General features: G+C 40.1%; 1 protein-coding gene across 1 annotated transcript in view; it reads right to left on the reverse strand.

The window, feature by feature from the left end:
• Positions 1–11,625, reverse strand: part of LOC126365940 (solute carrier family 25 member 44) — a 114,460-nt gene extending 102,835 nt beyond the window's left edge. Inside the window, exons 1-2 of the mRNA XM_050008714.1 lie at positions 11,368–11,625; positions 10,963–11,247 (exon numbers count right to left, since the gene is read on the reverse strand). Of these exons, the coding sequence (XP_049864671.1) occupies positions 10,963–11,158 (196 nt within the window). The 5' untranslated portion in view covers positions 11,159–11,247; positions 11,368–11,625. The remainder of the gene's footprint in view (positions 1–10,962; positions 11,248–11,367) is intronic.
• Between the last annotated feature and the right edge of the window lie 11,434 nt (positions 11,626–23,059).

The following is a 23,059-nucleotide window of genomic DNA, read 5'->3' on the forward strand; positions in this document are numbered from 1 at the left end:
CATTCAGGGGAGGCCTCGACACAAAGGAACTCATGGGTAAGCTTAATGTGCCGAATTATCAGTCAGCACAGTACAAGGGCAATTTTCCAAGAGGCTGGGAGAGAAGTATGCCATGCCTTAGTTTCTTCTCGATAGCTCTGAGCTTGTTGAAGGTCATGGTAGCCTGCCATTCCATATTCCAGGTTTTCAAAATCTGATGTCACAGTTGCAATCATAAGTCTGTGCCTGGTACTCCAAATTCAAGTTTGTCTCCTGTTGACATTTCCTTAGCAATTTGACAGCAAGTTCACTTCCCATAATATCCACATGACTTGGGTAAATGTTACTGCTGTTCTGGACTGCAGAGGTCAATTAATGGGTCTAGGATGTTAATGATCACAAAGTTTTGAGGTAGCACTGAGATATGCCTTGTAAGCAACTCGTGGAGTACTATGAAACAGGAAGTCCTTTGTGATGAGAGTTTTAATGCACTGCAGAGCCTGTGAGATGGCTAACAACTCTGCAGTTTATACACTTCATGCACTCTGCAGAGAATACTTCTCGTGCCCACTTGAGTGTGTAAAAACAACACTGACCCTATCATTGACTTTCAGTCCGTCCGTGTAAATGCTTGTTGAATTTGGGTAGTTAGGCAGAACAAAACAAAAGAGCTGCCTGAGACTGGTGGAATCAGCATTTTTCTTAGGTCTGTTCAAATCTTAGGACTGGGCATATCCCATGAGGGATGCCGAGAGGGATCTCCATGAATACAGAGAAGAGGGAGCAGTTGGAAGTCCTTGCATAGAGCTGTCAATCATATCAAAGTTGGTCTACCTATTTTTGGGTGATTCGTAAACAGTCTGAACTATTGGTGTGAAACAGATTTGAGTAGCACAGATGTGTAGACACCTTACAGACTGACGACATACTTCACCAAGAGTTGCTGGTGTCTGCCCCTAAGCAGTGCAACACCAGCTTCCAGCAGGAGACTACCTACAAGGCCTGTACAGAAGGCTCCAGTTGCCAAACACAGTATTGTGGTGGAACAGGCCGAACAAGCTCAGTATTGATGGTGGTGCCAACCTGTAAGCAGCACATACGTACTCTGGTCAGGATAAAATCAAAGCTTCGTAACATAGAAGAACTGTGTGGTCTGAGCCTGAGTAGGTGCTGCTGAGAACCGAAAGGGTATTAAGTTTCCTTTCACAATTTGCCTTGAGCTGACAGGTATGATGGTAACCATGTTAATTTACAGTAAAAAATAAGTCTTAAAAATCTGAAGGATCCAATGACTTCTAATAACCAAGATAAAGTTCTAACAGCTGATGCACAGTGCCGCGTCGACAAACATGCAGAACATGAATTTTCAAATAAAACCGATACCCGTGCTTCAGGGCCCAATTAAATATTTTCTGTAAGGCCCCCTGAATTTGGTACTATGCAGTCCACAATTCATCTACATGACTACTCTGCAATTCACATTTAAGTGCTTGGCAGAGGGTTCATCGAACCACAATCATACTATCTCTCTACTATTCCACTCCCGAACAGTGAGCGGGAAAAACGAACACCTAAACCTTTCTGTTCGAGCTCTGATTTCTCTTATTTTATTTTGATGATCATTCCTACCTATGTAGGTTGGGCTCAACAAAATATTTTCGCATTCGGAAGAGAAAGTTGGTGACTGAAATTTCGTAAAAAGCTCTCGCCGCGACGAAAAACGTCTATGCTGTAATGACTTCCATCCCAACTCGTGTATCATATCTGCCACACTCTCTCCCCTATAACGCGATAATACAAAACGAGCTGCCCTTCTTTGCACCCTCTCGATGTCCTCCGTCAATCCCACCTGGTAAGGATCCCACACCGCGCAGCAATATTCTAACAGAGGACGAACGAGTGTAGTGTAAGCTGTCTCTTTAGTGGACTTGTTGCATCTTCTAAGTGTCCTGCCAATGAAACGCAACCTTTGGCTCGCCTTCCCGACAATATTATCTATGTGGTCCTTCCAACTGAAGTTGTTCGTAATTTTAACACCCAGGTACTTAGTTGAATTGACAGCCTTGAGAATTGTACTATTTATCGAGTAATCGAATTCCAACGGATTTCTTTTCGAACTCATGTGGATCATCTCACACTTTTCGTTATTTAGCGTCAACTGCCACCTGACACACCATACAGCAATCTTTTCTAAATCGCTTTGCAGCTGATACTGGTCTTCGGATGACCTTACTAGACGGTAAATTACAGCATCATCTGCGAACAACCTAAGAGAACTGCTCAGATTGTCACCCAGGTCATTTATATAGATCAGGAACAGTAGAGGTCCCAGGACGCTTCCCTGGGGAACACCTGATATCACTTCAGTTTTACTCGATGATTTGCCGTCTATTACTACGAACTGCGACCTTCCTGACAGGAAATCACGAATCCAGTCGCACAACTGAGACGATACCCCATAGCTCCGCAGCTTGATTAGAAGTCGCTTGTGAGGAACGGTGTCAAAAGCTTTCCGGAAATCTAGAAATACGGAATCAACTTGAGATCCCCTGTCGATAGCGGCCATTACTTCGTGCGAATAAAGAGCTAGCTGCGTTGCACAAGAGCGATGTTTTCTGAAGCCATGCTGATTACGTGTCAATAGATTGTTCCCTTCGAGGTGATTCATAATGTTTGAATACAGTATATGCTCCAAAACCCTACTGCAAACCGACGTCAATGATATAGGTCTGTAGTTAAATGGATTACTCCTACTACCCTTCTTGAACACTGGTGCGACCTGCGCAATTTTCCAATCTGTAGGTACAGATCTATCGGTGAGCGAGCGGTTGTATATGAGTGCTAAGTAGGGAGCTATAGTATCAGCGTAATCTGAAAGGAACCTAATCGGTATACAATCTGGACCTGAAGACTTGCCCGTATCAAGCGATTTGAGTTGCTTCGCAACCCCTAAGGTATCTACTTCTAAGAAACTCATGCTAGCAGATGTTCGTGTTTCAAATTCTGGAATATTCCATTCGTCTTCCCTGGTGAAGGAATTTCGGAAAACTGCGTTCAATAACTCCGCTTTAGCGGCACAGTCGTCGATAACAGTACCATCGGCACTGCGCAGCGAAGGTATTGACTGCGTCTTGCCGCTTGTGTACTTTACATACGACCAGAATTTCTTCGGATTTTCTACCAAATTTCGAGACAATGTTTCGTTGTGGAACCTATTAAAGGCATCTCGCATCGAAGTACGTGCCAAATTTCGCACGTCTGTAAATTTTAGCCCATCTTCAGGATTTCGCGTTCTTCTGAACTTCGCATGCTTTTTCCGTTGCCTCTGCAACAGCGTTCGGACCTTTTTTGTGTACCACGGGGGATCCGTTCCATCTCTTACCAATTTATGAGGTATGAATATCTCAATTGCTGTTGCTACTATATCTTTGAATTTGAGCCACATCTCATCTACATTCGCATAGTCAGTTCGGAAGGAATGGAAATTGTCTTTTAGGAAGGCTTCTAGTGGCACTTTATCCGCTTTTTTAAATAAAATTATTTTGCGTTTGTTTCTGATGGATTTGGAAGAAATGGTATTGAGCCTAGCTACAATGACCTTGTGATCACTAATCCCGGTATCAGTCATGATGCTCTCTATCAGCTCTGGATTGTTTGTGGCCAAGAGGTCAAGTGTGTTTTCACAACCATCCACAATTCGCGTGGGTTCGTGGACTAACTGCTCTAAATAATTTTCGGAGAATGCATTTAGGACAATCTCGGAAGACGTTTTCTGCCTACCACCGGTTTTGAACAAGTATTTTTGCCAACATACCGAGGGTAGGTTGAAGTCCCCACCAACTATAATCGTATGAGTGGGGTATTTATTTGTTACGAGACTCAAACTTTCTCTGAACTGTTCCGCAACTGTATCATCGGAGTCTGGGGGTCGGTAGAAGGAGCCAATTATTAACTTAATTCGGCTGTTAAGTATAACCTCCACCCACACCAATTCGCACGGAGTATCTACTTCGACTTCACTACAAGATAAACCACTACTGACAGACACCAACACTCCACCACCAATTCTGCCTAATCTATCTTTCCTGAACACCGTCTGAGACTTCGTAAAAATTTCTGCAGAACTTATTTCAGGCTTTAGCCAGCTTTCTGTACCTATAACGATATCAGCTTCTGTGCTTTCTATTAGCGCTTGAAGCTCAGGGACTTTTCCAGCGCAACTACAACAGTTTACAACTATAATTCCGACTGTTCCTTGATCCAAGCACGTCCTGTAATTGCCAAGCACCCTTTGACATTGCAGCCCATCCCGCACTTTCCCGAGGCCTTCTAACCTAAAAAACCGCCCAGTCCATGCCACACAGCCTCCGCTACACGTGTAGCCGCCAGCTGAGTGTAGTGAACTCCTGACCTATTCAGCGGAACCTGAAACCCCACCACCCTATGGCGCAAGTCAAGGAATCTGCAGCCAATACGGTCGCAAAACTGTCTGAGCCTCTGATTCAGACCCTCCACCCGGCTCTGCACCAAAGGTCCGCAGTCGGTTCTGTCAACGATGCTGCAGATGGTGAGCTCTGCCTTCATCTCGTAAGCAAGACCGGCAGCCTTCACCAAATCAGATAGCCGCTGGAATCCAGAGAGAAATTCCTCAGATCCAAAGCGACACACGTCATTAGTGCCGACATGTGCCACCACCTGCAGCTGGCTGCACCCTGTGCTCTTCATGGCATCCGGAAGGACCCTTTCCACATCAGGAATGACTCCTCCCGGAATGCACACGGAGTGCACACTGGATTTCTTCCCCTCCTTAGCCGCCATATCCCTAAGGGGCCCCATTACGTGCCTAACATTGGAGCTCCCAACTATTATGGAAAGCTAATGCAGGCAAAGGTTGTCCACATACAGTGACACCATTGGTCCCTCTGCACTCATAATACTGCTGACTGCAGAGCCGATCACTGAGGGACCCTAATTTCCTGTGTATATTGGTTGCTGAGGCTCGATTCTATCCAGATTTGAAATCATTGGAGGGATAGAAAATTCTGGAGAAAAGCCCCACTCCCGTAGCTCAGACAGAACATTTTGAGGCCAGGTCGTAATGTGCGCCTTCTGTAGGTCAAAGAACACAGCAGTCAGTTGTTAACAATGTGGGAAAGCACTGCACATTGCAGGTTCCAGATGAATCAGTTGGTCTCTGGTGTAACCAAATGCCCAAAAGGCACTTGAAATTGCAATGTATATCCTCTGACTCATCATGCGCCAACACAGTTGTTGGTTGACCATTCTTTCAAATAATTTACGCAGCTCATCCATTATTGAGATTAACCAATAATTAGTCAAAACTTGAGGGTCTTCTCTCAATTTCAGGATAGAAATAACAACACTCTGCTACCACTGAGAGGAAATTCCTCTTCCTGCTAAATACAATTGTAAAACCTGAAGATGCAATTCACACTCATTGTTAATGTGTTTGAGCACTTTATTATGAATTTTATCAGGTACATGAGCCATGTCTCGACCCTCTGCTAAAGAGCTGCAGCACTTGCTTTCGCTAAAATGGAACATTGTACAATTTAAAGCCTTGTGCATGGCCAGGTAAAAAGTCCTGATCCGCTAGGCATTTCCAGGCCAGGAAATTAGGATGGTAGGTCCTGCGTGCAGACACTATGGCCAAGTGTGCCATGGAACATTCAGTAATGATTGTGGGATCAGCACAGTTGTCGTCAGAGAGAGAGATGCCATGAACTACAGTGGCTGCAAATGTGTGGAGCTTCGCCCATAATTCTACATCTACATCCATACTCCGCAAGCCACCTGACGGTGTGTGGTGGAGGGTACCCTGAGTACCTCTATCGGTTCTCCCTTCTATTCCAGTCTCGTATTGTTCGTGGAAAGAAAGATTGTCGGTATGCTTCTGTGTGGGCTCTGATCTCTCTGATTTTATCCTCATGGTCTCTTCGCGAGGTATACGTAGGAGGGAGCAATATACTGCTTGACTCTTCGGTGAAGGTATGTTCTCGAAACTTTAACAAAAGCCCGTACCGAGCTACTGAGCGTCTCTCCTGCAGAGTCTTCCACTGGAGTTTATCCATCATCCCCGTAACGCTTTCGCGACTACTAAATGATCCTGTAACTAAGCGCGCTGCTCTCCGTTGGATCTTCTCTATCTCTTCTATCAACCCTATCTGGTACGGATCCTACACTGTTGAGCAGTATTCAAGCAGTGGGCGAACAAGCGTACTGTAACCTACTTCCTTTGTTTTCAGATTGCATTTCCTTAGGATTCTTCCAAAATAATCTCAGTCTGGCATCTGCTTTACAGACGATCAACTTAATATGATCATTCCATTTTAAATCACTCCGAATGCGTACTCCCAGATAATTTATGGAATTAACTGCTTCCAGTTGCTGACCTGCTATTTTGTAACTAAATGATAAGGGATCTATCTTTCTATGTATTCGCAGCACATTACACTTGTCTACATTGAGATTCAATTGCCATTCCCTGCACCATGCGTCAATTCGCTGCAGATCCTCCTGCATTTCAGTACAATTTTTCATTGTTGCAACCTCTCAATACACCACAGCATCATCTGCAAAAAGCCTCAGTGAACTTCCGATGTCATCCACCAGGTCATTTATGTATATTGTGAATAGCAACGGTCCTATGACACTCCCCTGCGGCACACCTGAAATCATTCTTACTTAGGAAGACTTCTTTCCATTGAGAATGACATGCTGCGTTCTGTTATCTAGGAACTCTTCAATCCAATCACACAATTGGTCTGATAGTCCATATGCTCTTACTTTGTTCATTAAACGACTGTGGGGAACTGTATCGAACGCCTTACGGAAGTCAAGAAACATGGCATCTACCTGTGAACCCGTGTCTATGGCCCTCTGAGTCTCGTGGACGAATAGCGCGAGCTGGGTTTCACACGACCGTCTCTTTCGAAACCCATGCTGATTCCTACAGAGTAGATTTCTAGTCTCCAGAAAAGTCATTATACTCGAATATAATACGTGTTCCAAAATTCTACAACTGATTGACGTTAGAGATATAGGTCTATAGTTCTGCACATCAGTTTGACGTCCCTTCTTGAAAACGGGATGACCTGTGCCCTTTTCCAATCCTTTGGAACACTTCGCTCTTCTAGAGACCTACGATACACTGCTGCAAGAAGGGGGGCAAGTTCCTTCGCGTACTCTGTGTAAAATCGAACTGGTATCCCATCAGGTCCAGCGGCCTTTCCTCTTTTGAGCGATTTTAATTGTTTCTCTATCCCTCTGTCATCTATTTCGATATCTACCATTTTGTCATTTGTGGTGGTGGTGGTTAGTGTTTAACGTCCCGTCGACAACGAGGTCATTAGAGACGGAGCGCAAGCTCGGGTTAGGGAAGGATTGGGAAGGAAATCGGCCGTGCCCTTTCAAAGGAACCATCCCGGCATTTACCTGAAACGATTTAGGGAAATCACGGAAAACCTAAATCAGGATGGCCGGAGACGGGATTGAACCGTCGTCCTCCCGAATGCGAGTCCAGTGTGCTAACCACTGCGCCACCTCGCTCGGTTTTGTCATTTGTGCGACAATCTATAGAAGGAACTAAAGTGCAGTCTTCCTCTGTGAAACAGCTTTGGAAAAAGACATTTAGTATTTCGGCCTTTAGTCTGTCATCCTCTGTTTCAGTACCGTTTTGTTCAAAAAGTGTCTGGACATTTTGTTTTGATCCACCTACCGCTTTGACATCAGACCAAAATTTCTTAGGATTTTCTGCCAAGTCAGTACATAGAACTTTACTTTCGAATTCATTGAACGCCTCTCGCATAGCCCTCCTCACACTACATTTCGCTTCGCGTAATTTTTGTTTGTCTGCAAGGCTTTGGCTATGTTTATGTTTGCTGTGAAGTACCCTTTGCTTCCGCAGCAGTTTTCTAACTCGGTTGTTGTACCACGGTGGCTCTTTTCCATCTCTTACGATCTTGCTTGGCACATACTCATCTGACGCATATGTGACAATATGATGTGTGGACCCAACACTTCTGTTCTTGTGCACTCTTGACTGGTTTCGAAAGTAGCTTTGGATGTAAAGGCTTGTCAGTATGCTTTCTGAAGTGGCCAACATGGTGCAGGTTGTATTGGTCTATAGGTTACATTTATATCTATGATCAAAACACCTTATTCTCTCATTGCAGGCTGATACTGTCAAGTTTTTAATATGTTTGAAGGCTTTATTATCAAGAACATTCCCAGTCCAAAAACCCCTGTTTCCAGTGAGTGCTACTTGTTTAGCAAATTTTGCGTTTTCAGGTTAGTGATGTCAACTGTTGTCACTTCTGAAGGTATGTATCTCTGCCACATCAACGACATCAGTCTATAGGTGTGGTATCGCAATGTTAACTTATCCCTTTCTTCAACCTAAAACCACCATGCTGATATGAACCTACAATCAAGGCAAAATTTATTTGCCTTCACCCAAAATTGATGCAGATTGCTTGACAACACTGAAAGAAGCAGAGATGATGCTGCCACCATTTGTTCTGTCTGTTAAAAAGGCCAACCAAAGGGTCTGATTCCACCTGTGTGCTTGGATCTGTGAGACAAATATGTTGTGTGACATCACTGAGGCACAGCATGTACGAAATAGGTTGTGTCTGCAGAGTGTGTGTTGGAACAGGTGGTGGTGTTGGTGCACTCTAGTGTGGGGCGTTCATGCTTCTAAACTGATTGTGAGTGGTGTTAGTACAGCACTGGAGTTAGTGCTGTGTGTTAATGTTTCAAGGGTTTGTTTTTGTTGCCTTGACAGTGAGTTATTTTAATGTCATTCGTTATTGGTTACTGATTTGTTTTATGCTTTTAAATTGTTAATTTCTCATTTCTCTCTCTCTTTTTGTTGCACTTTAGAAAAATAACATTTTTGCAATTTTTATTATTAGACGGCAAAGTCAGACTTAAAAAGATCCTTAGTTTATAAAACCAAACTAACCTCCTTCCTCCTCCTCCCTCTTTGTCATCATCATTGCCCTCTTCACAGATGCTACTACTTTCAATTTATAGTCCATATCATATGAGTACCTTTTATTTTTTCCATTATAAAACTACCTGCTAACAACAGTGTTTTACTTTTACCAATAACCCGAATCACCTTCAGTTCACGTTCAGTGGCACAGCAGACTGCAGTGATGCATCATAGTCTAGACAGTGTTCTGGATTTGTGAAGGTAGGGTGACAGGAAGACAGTGTTAGCAAGCTTGTGAATCCCTGCAAATTCATGTTTGTGGCATTGGTGCACTGCTGCTCCCAGTTGAATCTATTGTTGCCAGATAGAAATAGGTTTCCCACCCCGCAGCATCAAATATACGGCCGTTTCTAAGACTGGTGGGAATTTTAAAGCAAACACTCGACATTTTCATATTAATTTTGAGTATAAGATGCACTTGAATTTTGGAGGCAATGTTTCAAAGAAAAAGGTATGTTTTATAGTCTGTAAAATACAGTGTAAAATTCACTAGTTGTTCATGATTGGGTGGAGGGGACGGTCACTGAACATGCATTTAGAGAGCGGATAAAGTGTCTGGTACGACAGTTTTTGTTTGAGCTACATAGGTCAAATTACATATTCAATTCCCACTGTGGGTTTTTGTATTTTTTGTTAAGTTTCTTTTAGAGGATTTTCTTTTTTTATGGTGACATTCTTCTTCTTGTATATTTATGTTGTCCCTGGCTGAAACCTCCTACTTCCCATGGTCATACCATTAGTTTCATTTTATTGCTGGAGTGAAATCTTTCGCATCATTTGTATCTTTGTTAGCGGGTGTATTTACTGATGTCGTTGCCATACTGTCATATTGTTTAGCTTCCTCATAGCAAAAGCTGTCTGACAAGGATCCACAATACATAAAAGAAGTAATTAACCCATACACTGCTGAACTATCATGGTCCCAACATGAAGAAACCAGTAAAAATGATAGTAGAGGCCAGGAAGTCATGACTGACAACATGACGTAAAAAAAAAGGAAAAAAAAAAGAAAAAGAAAAAAAGAAATATTAAATAATTCCAAGACTTTCATAATAGTATAGACAGTTAATTGCTAAGTGATACAACAGCTGATGCAAGGGAATTTATGGCAGCTGATAAGCCTCCAAATCTTCATTACACTACATAATGTTGTACTCTGAAAGATTACTTGAAAGATTTTCTTTTAAATCAAGCTTTAACTCTTTAACAAAGAAACTCTCTACTTTTGAGAGTCTTAGAACATGCACCCGAATCCGCTAGAGGACAAGATCCATGTTTGATGCAAAGATTTTGTTCCCGTAACAACCATACATTGCTCATACAACTTACCTACAAATTAGCAGAAATCTTAGTAACTTCAAAACGAAAAATCATGGAACACAACAGCATTCTTTAGAAGAACCAACCATAGATTAACACTCATAGCACGCATTTTATAAAACGCTCTTCAGCCATAACCTACTAATTCCATTACGTTATAGATACAATATTCACAGAAACTTAAAAAATAACATGGAAGCTATACATTGTTAGCCTGTCACAAAGAGGGCAAAAAGAGATGCACTTTAACTTCATAAAAATATATATATCACAATCAACACAGATTGTAACTAGCATTTATTGTACCAATCATTTTTATGTAATTATTTCAAGCTGGTGAAAGATTTAGTAGCAAAACATCTGCTCTATATTTTTCCCACTTCACTTATAACGATGTTGCATATGATGACAGTTAACAGTTCAGACTGCATATACCAGGCAGAAATATTTCTTGGGCCAAGACAGAAACTCTGTACTAAGAAACTCATAACATATGTAACATAACAGTGATGCTTTGTAAGGATTACTGAGTAGTAAAGAGATTACCAATAGTACCAATAAAAAATTCTACACATTGTGATAGCATTGAAACAGCATGGAAATTCCTCTCCAGTGTTGTAGACTAAAAACGTTGTTGCTCTCACCTGTGTACATCTGATCGTGTCGTTGGACCTGAAGTCTAGTTTTGATTACTGTTAGTGGGTACAGGAAGCATCTAATGGAGAATGAACTCAACATACTCAAAGGGACAAACTTCTTTTTGTCCATCATTTCCCACTCAATCGTCCTTATGAATTGTTGTGACTCCATCGATACCATTTTACGCCTATCCGTTTTCATATTCTCCTAACATGACAGTATCACAATAGTGTTTCACCGTTCTTCACACTCGCTAGTCAATACACCACGAAGTGCCGGTTCCATCTCATCTGAAATATCAACAACGAAAAATTTTCACTAGATATTTCTCCACTTATGTTCTAATTTAAACACCACTTCCAATAATGTCTGACAATCCTTAACTTTAATGAGGTACGTATAGAACTTACGTTCTACGATTTAAAGGTCACGAGAGTTTTGTTTATCAGAGTCTTTTTCTTAAACGCGGCATCAGTTACAAATTTGTTATCATGGTCTTAATTTCACGTTATAAATCGCACATTTTGACTGCTCATAGCCGGACCTCCACAAATTATTATCACCTGTCAAGGCCAACAATACACTTGCACTTTCTCGTGAAATTCCATGTTTTGACTTGCGACCAGATGATCGGCAAGTCAAAGATGGCATATATCTCAGCAAAGAAATACTTTTTAATGGAATAGACGAGGATCTCTGAACTTTAAGGTGGACCACCTCATGCTTTAAAAACTTGCACATGCAGCCTCATCTTTTTTTTTTTTTCAGCGAACGCCATTATATCGCAAGTCAGCTGAAGATTCTGTTGTCAACATTCATAATTGTCCTATAAATTGCGAATGATGTAAGGATTTATTAGATTATACGAACGTGTCTAAAAGATACAGACGTCAATATTTTATTACATTCGACTCGAATGGTCATCACTACACACACGTCTACCGTACCGTATTAATATATACTTTCACGATTTCATCTTATTTGGTTTGATTTGTATTTGGAACTGTAAAATTACAATTTTTGCAAAGAATGTACTGTAATGTAGGATAAGTCTATGAATACACTATTACATGGGCAAAAAGAGAAGAGAAACAAATAATAGTGTAAACAAAATAAATACAGAGAGAGAGAGAGAGCACTCCGTCTCAGGCCACAATTGGCCCATCGGGACCATCCAACAGCCGTGTCGTCCTCAGGTGAGGATGCGGATAGGAGGGGCGTGTGGTCAGCACACCGCTCTCCCGGTCGTTATGATGGTTTTCTTTGACCGGAGCCGCTACTGTTCGGTCGAGTAGCTCCTAAATTGGCATCACGCCACTGAGTGCACCCAGAAAAATGGCAACAGCGAATAGCAGTTGGATGGTCACCCATCCAAGCGCCGGCCGCGCCCGACAATGCTTAACTTCGAAAATAAATACAAGACATAAAATATTACATTCAAAGCTTCAAAGAAAATAAGAAAACAATAGCACTGCAGACAATAGACATACAATATGTACAATATTACACACATTTCTTCTCGGATACATGAGGGCTGTCAATGTCCTTTTTAATACATATTTTAAAGACTATAAGACGCTATGGACTATAACCATTTTCTTAAAGTAACATTTTTACGATTTTTATTATTAGACTACAAAGCCAAACTAAAAAATTCTTAGTTTATAAAACCGAACTTATCTTTAAAATCCCTGAAAATCATCATCAGAACTTTCTTCTTTTTTTCTTCTTCCACTTCGTCGTCATCTTTGTCCTCTTCATACCTAATATGTTCTTCACTGCCATCAGGAGTTTTACGTATGCCACACTTCTTGAAAGATTTAATAATAATGTATCTTCCCATTCTAGACCACGACTGTTTTATCCAATGACACACTTGTTTGATTGTAAACCATTTTAAAGTTACCTGTGGTTTTCATCCATCATCCATTTCTTCCATTCCTCTCTCATATACACAATAAATGGTATATTTATCGAGATATTAAGAGGTTTCAATTGAGAGGTAAGTCCTCCTGGAATAACAGCAAATTATGTATTTCCCTGTCTCAATTTCTCTTTCATGGGATTTTTCAGATGGCTGCTAAACTGAGCTTGAGCAAGAAGAGAACTCTTCTGTAATAAAACACCTTTCCTTCCCTTCCACACTTTGTTAATTCATAATTTCGTACCTGGCTCGGCCATCTAACCTTTGACATGTACGTGAACAACAACACCTGGCATTGTTTGTTGAATGATAATGGTGGAGGACATGAAGACGGGACATTTAGCAGTATGTGAAGAATTGTTTGTCATCTGCACAATGTTCCAATTAGAACAACAAACAATTACCGCTTTAATGATTACCAGAGACATCCAAGCCATTTGGAATGGTAGAAATAAACATTTGGATCAGTTTAACCAAACACCAGTGGATAACCACTATATGATAACCATTTTACTTTGTTACATTTTGATAGCTGCCATCCTGAATGAGCAAGTGGTTACAATAACACAAACAATTATAATAACTGTATACTGAAGTTCAGTGTCCCCAACACAATAATAATGGATCAGGGCACCAAATTCATATTCAAACTAAAATTAAGCAACTTTCCCACCTGTTATGAATCTAGAATTCCCTGCACTGCAAAAACAAAAAATTAAAAAATAGAAGGCCTGAGTTCATTCACAATACCATTGCCAAAAATTTAAGCTATTTTGTAAATAGATGCAACAATGACTCAGACACATAGCTATCCTATGTTGTGGCTAAGTACAATGCATTAGTTCATGATAGCATTGGGCTCTTGCGATACAAAGTGGTGTATGGTAGGAAGACACTATCTCCTTTTGGGGTTATTAAACCTAATATTGGGGAAAATGGAGAGCTGGTACGAAATTTTGCAAAAACGTTGAGAGACTTGTGGAAGCGAACAGAAACAGGAAATACTAAGGCACTCAAGCGTCAAGAGAATATTGGATGATTACTGCCAATTTTCCAGGATTAACCAATGTGTAATGTTAGGAAGCCCCTATAAACCAGAGGGCACAGCAAAAAATTTCTTATGCGTTATGAAGGTCCATACCAAGTCATAGAGATGATATCATCTGTAAACGTCAAATTACAGTGCCAACGTGAGTCACCCTTGTCCACTTGGGGTGCATCAAACGTTTTATAGGTGCTCTGGATATTCTACCACAGGTTTCATTGCTGCTACCTGCAAAGAAGGTAAAGGGAAAAACAGGTAGGGAGGAAGCAGAAATTCATGCACAGGATATGCACAAGGTGTCTTTTGCTTTCAGGTTTTGCCAATAATAGACAAGGCTTGCAGAATATCTATAGGAACGCTTTAGTAAGTTGTATCATGTATGTATCTTTGTCTTATTTTTACGAAGTTATTACATTGTGTTAAGTAGCAAAATTTGTGTTTTCATTTGATAATATGTTTTTGGTGTAGGGGTTGGTAGATAACATAGTGTTCATAGAGGGATGGAGGGAGAGTGACAAGGATTCCTTTCTCTCAGCTCGCATAACCACTGAGGCGTAAATGGGAAGCTCTGCATAAATATGTGCAATTAAAGACGTGAGAAATAATTTTGGGGGGGGGGGGGAGATATTTTCCCTCAAATGTTACCAATAAGGTAAAAATCAGAAGCTCTGGATAAATACATACAAATAAAAATTTGAGAAATAAAGTTGGTCTCTGAGGACAGGGATTGAGGTCAATGGATGACCTCCAACAATGTCAAGTGGAAAGACTCAATATTTACGAAGCAGGATGGTTCTGATTGACTTGAAGCAAATGGATCACAGTTATTCTTAGATGAAATGGATGCTGAATGATTTACAGGCATGTCCTCATGCCAAAGGGTCGATATGCATTGGTTTTACCCCATGTTCACACTAGAAGTAGTAATTAAAACAGGTCGACTCAAGGGAATTGCAAGGTAGTGTTTTATTGCTTAATGGTACTACCTGTGGCATAGCAAGAACTACCTTTCATCTCCCAGCTATTGTCACTGGGATCCTTGTAATAAATTTGGCACAGCCCTCATTATATTAGACAGAAAACCCATTGCCAACGTGTTGCCAACTCAGAACCTCGTCTACCTAAGAAACACCTTAAAACCTAGCATCTTCCATTCGCTAGATGGACTTATACAATTGGAGAAAGGTCGTATTAACGTTCAGCAGTTGATCTAGCTTGTATGACATTATCGTGATAAACACTGTGATAAAATCCTAACCATGAGTGTCCTAGTTTCTGGTGCAATTGTGCTTCTAACTCTCTTTTGTGCAAACTTTATCTACTTTACATGGAAAACTGACTTCCTGTTGAGTTCCCATTGCATGGGCTCCCAACAGACTAGTTTAATTTCAGGCAAAATCCTTTCGTTTAATAGAACCCCAGTTAACTACATAGTTTATGTTAAATTAGAGTAAGGAAAATTCGAGAACATTGTATTTTTTACTTCAGCTTGTGAAACACTGTTAAGATTCTTTTATGCAAGAATGTAAACAGGTGACAATCTGGTATTGGATTTCTCAAAGGAGGGAGAAATATTGCTCCATGGGTTCACCATGTGCAGTGAGCTATTCCTGCCACAATACACAGTCATAGAGAGGGCAGTGCAGTCTTCCTGAAGACCAAATGCCATTGAGCAAGAGAGTATATACAAGGAAAAAGAACACTGATTTAGTAGGCTGATGGCATGAACTATGCTAGCCAGCATTCCAGGAAACCAAGCTTACGCCATCTTGTGCGTCCACTAGCGCTTCTGGAGGAGCTGACTAAACAACAGATTAAGTCACCACTACCCGGTGACAATGCCCGGCAGCTCCAACTTCTGTGTTGAGAGTGCTGCTGTTAGAGAAGTGCTAACCAGCTGATTCACATATATAAACACCTGCCCCCCAAATAAGACCCTCATTCACATTTGTTTATTACATCTAGTAGTACTTTGACCTTAACATTTCACACCATTTTATATTTATTTAGTCCTTCAAATCCCATATGTATAGAATATATACAAGGATATTGGACATGGTTAGGCAGTTACAAGATAAAATACAGTTTGTATTGCAATCGTAAGGACTAGATATTGAAGTAATTTAGCAACGATTCATAAATACAACAAACATTACAGGCAACATACAAAGTAGAATACTAATAATGCATCTTTATTTTTGTTGTTTGGCTTTTATATATTCTGTCAGACTGTAAAAGCAATGGTCAATGAAATATGCCTTTACTTCAGCCTTTAAACTACAGAATTTACCTATTTATTTAATATGGTTAGGTAGATTATTGAAAATCTTTATCTCAGTATGTAGTGTGCCTTTTTGGCACAATGATGTTCTCACCTGTTTCATATGAAGGTCAGATTTTTGCTTTGTATTGTGTGCATGTATATCTTCATTTTTAATAAGATATCTGGGTGTCTATCGATATATTGTTTGATGAAAACTGATGTTTTGTAGATAAAAATGCATGGAAGAAGAAGAACTGACAGTTTTTTTAAATATGGGTCTGCATGATTTTGTATTGTTGACCCCTTCAATAATTCTTAATATTCTCTTTTGCATCCTGAAAAGTTTAATATTTGTTGTTGTATTGCCCCAGAAGAGTATGAGATATTTAATTACAGAATGCACATGGGAGTAGTATACATTTAACAGGCTGGCTTTGCTGCAACAAGTTTTTAAGATCCATATCATGTAACAGATTTTGCTAAGTTTTCTTTGCAAATATTCAATGTGTAAATTTAGTGTTGTCAAAACTTTCAAGAACTCTGTCACTAATTTCTATTTCTATGTTTGGGTGGTGTCTTCCTTTTACATTATAGAAGTTCAGTGCTACTGTCTTTTCTTTGTTTATAATTAGCATGTTGTAGCTGAACCACTGTTCTACACTATTCATTGTTTGGATAGTGGAGTCTTACAGTTTGTCTTCTGTTTTACCACTAATAAGAAAGCTTGTATCGTCTGCAAATTGGAGGGTGGTTTGGCAATACTTGTTGTACATAAGATCGTTGACATAGAGGAGAAACAGAATGGGTCCTAATACTGATCCTTGAGGGACGCCATGTTTCACATTTTCATATCCTGAATAGTAGTAGCTGATTTTGTTATGGTCAGAATATTGCACTTCAGCCACCTGTTTGTGACCACATAGGTATTTTTGAAAATACAGGCAGTAGGACTGTTGGTCTATAATTTGAAACACATTCTGAATTTCCATTTTTGAAAAGTGGCTTCAGTTTTGCTGTTTTTAAGCGTAAAGGGAGGTTTCCTGATGCCAGTGGGCTATTGCACAATTGTGTCCAGGGTTCAGCTAAGGCAAGAAAGCATTTTTTAATAATTGCATCTGGTATTCCATCAATTCCACATGAGTACCCTGTTTTCAAGGTTTTTATAATTGATAAAATTTCTTCAGTATTGTGGGTGAAATAAACAAAGATGTAGACACATTTCTCACACTATTGCATGATGGAGGTGATATTTTGTTGTGTTCTTACAGTCCACTCACCAACTGTTCACTTACGTTTGCAAAATATTTGTTGAAGCTCCCTGCAATTTCTGTTGGGCAAGAAATCATTTGTCCTTCACAACGTAAGTTCATATTTTTGTATTGTTTAGTTTCACTTGTTATTTGACTTTTTGTAACTTCCCATATAGATCTAGATTTGGTTTTTTGAATTTTCAATGTATTTGTCATTTGCCATTGTTTTAGCTTTCCTTACAACATTTTTGAGGATCCTCTTTTAATTCTTCAGGTACAAATGAAATTCATGAGGCATGTGCTGTGTCTTTGCTATATCGTGTAATCTTCTTTTCTCTGCACAAGATACTCTAATACCTGTTGTAATCCATTTGTTCTCTTTGAAGTTAGGTTGTCATTTTTGCTTTTTTAATGGAAATGCAGCTTCAAAGTATGACATGAAGATTTCCATGAATTTTTCAAACTTTTTGTTAGTATTTTCACAATTATACAGTTCATACCAAGTTTCTTCACTTAGTCTCTGTACAAAAAGGTTTATTTGTTTGTTAGTGAATTTCCTTGCTTCTTTTACAAGTTTCTCTTTCTCAGTTGTTTCACTTTGGGTGTGCAAAGCAATAAACTGTGAATAGTGATCACTGAAACCAGTATTAAGAATTCCGACACAGAAATTGTGATTTACATTTGTGTTTCTTAATATCTGTTCAATTGTTGAGCTAGTTGTTGGTGTAACTCTTGTAGGAGAGTCTATGGTGGCTTTTATGTTATATGTTTCCAGTACCGTTATCAAGCTTTGCTGGTCTTTTGAAATTTCTTGAAAATCAATATTAAAATCTCCACATATGATCACTGTTTTGTTGAAGTTTTTTATAGTATTGAAAGCTGCTTCTAGTTGATGACAGAAATCATTTAAGTTCCCATCAGGGCTCCTATATACACAGGCGATTATCAATTTTAATTCAGATAGTTCAACTGCGGATGCTTCAAAAACTTTCTCTTCAGCTAACAGTTCAATGGGTTTTATGTTACAATACTCAATGCCGCTTTTAACAAATATACATGACCCTCCATGTCTGGATGTAATTCTAGAAAATGATGATGAAGTATTGAAGTCCGCAAGTTTTGTGACTGACATTGCATTTTTAGGCAGCCAGTGTTCAGTTATACACATTACAGAAACGTTTTTTTACCTCATCAGTACATAAAATTTGTTTAGCAATGATTGGACATTTTGATGAATCAGCATGAAATTAAAGGATTTGTTAGGCTTTGGCATATTTAATTGATCACTTACCTTTAGCTTGTCAATAAAAAATCATTCAGGTGTGCTGGAAGTACTGCTTTTCTTTTCCCAACTGCACTTATTCTTCTATTATCATCTGCAGCAGAATTTTCTTCTGTGTCTGGCTCCCCTGGTAGCTGTTCAGCTGCTGCTCCTACTGTTGATAATATTGCTGCTGGTGTTAGAGCTGGGTCTGCAATTGGTACAGCTGTTACTGCATTCTTTGTTGTTGCTGTGCCTGAATATTGGAGGCACCTAGTTCCTTCTTTTGTTGTTGATGTTGGTGAGTGAGGTCTTGCTGGCGTTGTTTCCTTCGAATATTTGGGGGGCCGATCCAGAATGATTTTGGTTTTGAGTGTTTGATGCCTCTTGATGATAATTTCTTCAATTTTTCCTACGAGCAGTTTCTTCCCCATGTTGTTAACGTGCAATCCATGTAATGTGGGGAATCTGCGCCCAGTATTGTTAACATTTACGAGTTCTACTTTTCTGAAATGTTTGCAAAGTATTGAAATTTGTGGTTGGCATTTCTTTATTTACGCATGGCCAAGACGGTAAGCCATGCCGATGTGAGACGTTCAGCATTAAAACATTTGTATGTGTCAACTGTCCTAAGCACCTTATTAGTTCTTGTTTTGCGTTGTGGGTTTCGTTTTTACATGCGTCATTTGACCCACCAATTAGCACAACAAAGTCTTCAGAGGTTAAGTCACCAACGTCTGTGGATCGTACATGATTGCAAACTTCCGACATAGAAGCACCAGGCTTTATGTAAGCAATTGTTTGTAAACTGGACTGACTATTCAGAAGGCGAGCAAATCCACGACCGTGATTGTCTGCCATCAAAACTACTTTTCTTTGTTTAGGTTTCTCTGCATGTTTAAAAGGCCCACCGTCGTTATGGTCAAACAATTTTGTATCAGCGCTGGACAAATACTTGATATTTGGGCCACGCAAGTGTTCAGGTCTTTCAGTTTCATTTCCTTTCATAACAGTAGTTGAGCTGATAGGCGTTCTTTTGAATATATCACTCCGTATATTTGTAGTTTCATATTCAGGTCGGAAGGCCTGTGTGAATAGTATCATTTAAAATGTATTGTGGGACGTTTTGATGTTCTGTCCCATTCCATTCCACCAAGTGCGAATCGACCTTAATGCGAGCTTCCCTGTCACCTCACATTCGCTTATGCAACTTTTAGATGAAGGGCTTATTTCGATAGTGGTTCAAGTCCATTACCTCCACTTCTCTGTTTATAATGCTTCTGAAATTAATGGTCGAAACAACAGAAAGAAAGGTTCATCTCTTGCAAGATGTCGTATGCTTGAATATTTCTGGTATGTCAACTGCAGATTTTTCAGCGCTCATTTAACTTTAGGACTCTGTATCTCAGAATGAACAAAAATGGATTTGTACCACTACTGAAATAAGCCCTTCACATGTGGGGAGACATAAGCTGAAAAGACTTTAAAATTATTTTTAATAATTGTACAATGATTTTAGAATTACACTCTGTCTTCTTGCAGGCGATTTCGTTTAATTATCATCGCTGTTAGCCCCTGAGCTAGAACCTGCATAGCTACATACACCAACATGAATCACATTAGTTCATGCCAACATGAAAACTATATGAGCAGAAATTCTGACTGAACATGTGCAAGTGCTTTCTGGCCCACAAACCTGAGGCTGCTAACTATTAACGGTTTTAGACAGTATCCATCTATCAACGAAGCACTTCTGTTTATACGTAATGTGCACTTTTGAGATTCACAGGTTACATATTCTGTTATAATCATCTACAAAAAGTTAAACAAATGTTTCTAGGACATAGTCTATCATAAACTCTCTCAAAAACAAATTTAATGCAAATAACAAGCTTCAAGTCCTTGAAATAGAAATGTTGTCGTGAAAACTAAATTGTTAAGGCTTTCGTGGCCACTTGTTGACACACTGCCTGTTGGCTTCTGCCTCGGGTTCTTCGGCCGACGTTCATCTAATGATTTTACTGACGTTTCGCCAGCACGAGTGGCTGGCATTGTCAAAGCTTCACGCTCCATTGCCGGTGGTGAACTGGAGCCGAGCTGGCGGCCGCAGACTATATGTACCCTGCGCGCCAACGTCCGACGGGTTCTCCTCGGTCATTTCCGGTGCGGTTCTCCTTTTGCTTCCATAGAGTAAATATCTCTGGAGTGAGCGTTCATTGCACAGAACAGATTTTGTGTTGTCAACATACATTGCTGGCCTGGTCACATGTTCTCGGGACGTCGTGTGTTTGTCCGTATAGCACCCTGTATATTTAGAATGTCACTAAATCCCTAGTACAGACGGATCCTTTGGTACGTGTCGTGGATTATTTATATATGTTGCGCAGACATATTAACAATATCCATTTGATACCGGGAATAAACCAGCTACGTAACTTTAAGGGCAAGTGACATTACATCCTGATCCTTGCGATAGGTGTCACAGTTCAGATGCACTCGATTTTTGGCAGTTTTCGGCATGATACGGCACTTTATAGTATTACAGAGCCTGACGTACTTTTTTGCAGTGATAGTGTTGCAAAACGACTTGACAGTACGCTAGTACTTTTGTAAGTGTCCGAAAAACCCGGATTTTCAAACACATTAGCGATTATATCCCTGCTAATTCGTCATTTTCTTCTGCTATTTCTGCATATTTATTTTCTCAATTTTGCGACCTAAATTACAATTTTTCTTACTGGCGACATGTTGAAGTATTTATTTACCGCATTTTACTTGCTTGCTCCCAGTTTATTAAATAAATAGTAGTAGACTGAGAAATCTATATTCATAATCGACAAGTCACTGATAAATGCGTGGAGGATAGTATTTGCTGAAACAACTAACAATTCCCTTTCACTAGCAAATTTACGAGAGAAAGGGATTGTTTGTAAGCTTTCGTACGAGCTGTAATAACTATAATATAGTCATAAAATCATATAAAAATAGGCCTACAGAGTCAAGCCTTAATTATAATGCATCTTGAAATATACAGTGTCTCTTAGTAATATGATAACTATAATTAGAGGTACATGGTATGTACCCATGAAAAGATACTATCCCTTGTTTCACATATTTTTCTTTGCATCCGTAGCAACAACAGTAATTCACCATCGCTATTATACTACCAACAAAAGGTGAAACACAACAAAAACTCATGATATAATAAACTTCAAGTGCTGCACAAAGCACACACGCACAGCGAAATCCCGAAAACAAGTGACAATCCTGGTTTAATGTTGACAACATGCGCAAAACGGAATGCTCACTCCAGAGATATTTGCTCTATGCTTGCTACCTGCGACGGTCGTTCGCTGCAGTATGGGAAGCCAGGATCCGTTTACCTTAAGGCTTTCCTCTTTCTTTTTGAAATTGTTCATGTGTTTTTGTATTTCTCCTGCTTCTCTGAACAAGTGTTTGTGATAGTGCTTCTCTACAGCCAGAACTTCCGTGTCAGCGAATTTTATTACGTGGTCGGTCTCACTAAACGCGTGCTCTGCCACGGCAGATTTCTCCACCTGCCCCAACCTGCAATGTCACTTATGTTCTTTGATCATGGTGTTGATTGATAGTCCAGTCATTCCGGTATAAACTTTTCCGCATGTGCATGGTATACGGTATATTTCTGACATTGCAAGTGGGTCCCTTTTCTCCTTTGCCGATCTAAGACATTCTTTGATCTTCCTTGTAGGTTTGAAAATCGTCTTTACGCCATGTTTGCCCAATATACGAACGATTCTGTCAGTCACTCTGGGAATATATAGCAGAAAGGCCGTACCCTACATTTCTTTTTCTGATTCCTTACTTCGCCGAGTGTTTGGCTCTGTTACACTTCTAATATGACTTGTGGAGTACCCATTTCTCCTCAGAACACTTGCCAGGTGTCGCATTTCGCATCTGAGGTGCTGCAGCTCACATATTTGTCCTGCCAGCATTACGAGCGTATTAATCATGCCTCTTTTCTGGCTCGAGTAGTGATTTGATAGTTTGTGCAGTTATCGGTCCGTGTGTGTCGGCGATATACGCTGTGTCCCAGGATTTCACCATCCCTTGTGACCAGCACATCTAGAAATGGCAGTTTTTTGTCCTTCTCTACTTCCATGGTAAATTTTATGTTAGCATGGAGACTGTTCAAGTGTCTTTGGAAGTTATCGAGCTGCTCTTCACCATGGCTCCGCACAACGAAAGTATCATCGACGTACCTGTACCACACCTTAAGTTTGCAAGTCACCAAGAATTGTTCCATGAAGAAGTTGGCCACCACTCGACTAAGAGGACTACCCATGGCGACGCCTTCCAGCTGTTCGTAGAAATCGCCAT

This window comes from Schistocerca gregaria, chromosome 4 (assembly GCF_023897955.1).
Source record: "Schistocerca gregaria isolate iqSchGreg1 chromosome 4, iqSchGreg1.2, whole genome shotgun sequence".
In the NCBI taxonomy this organism is placed as follows: domain Eukaryota; kingdom Metazoa; phylum Arthropoda; class Insecta; order Orthoptera; family Acrididae; genus Schistocerca; species Schistocerca gregaria.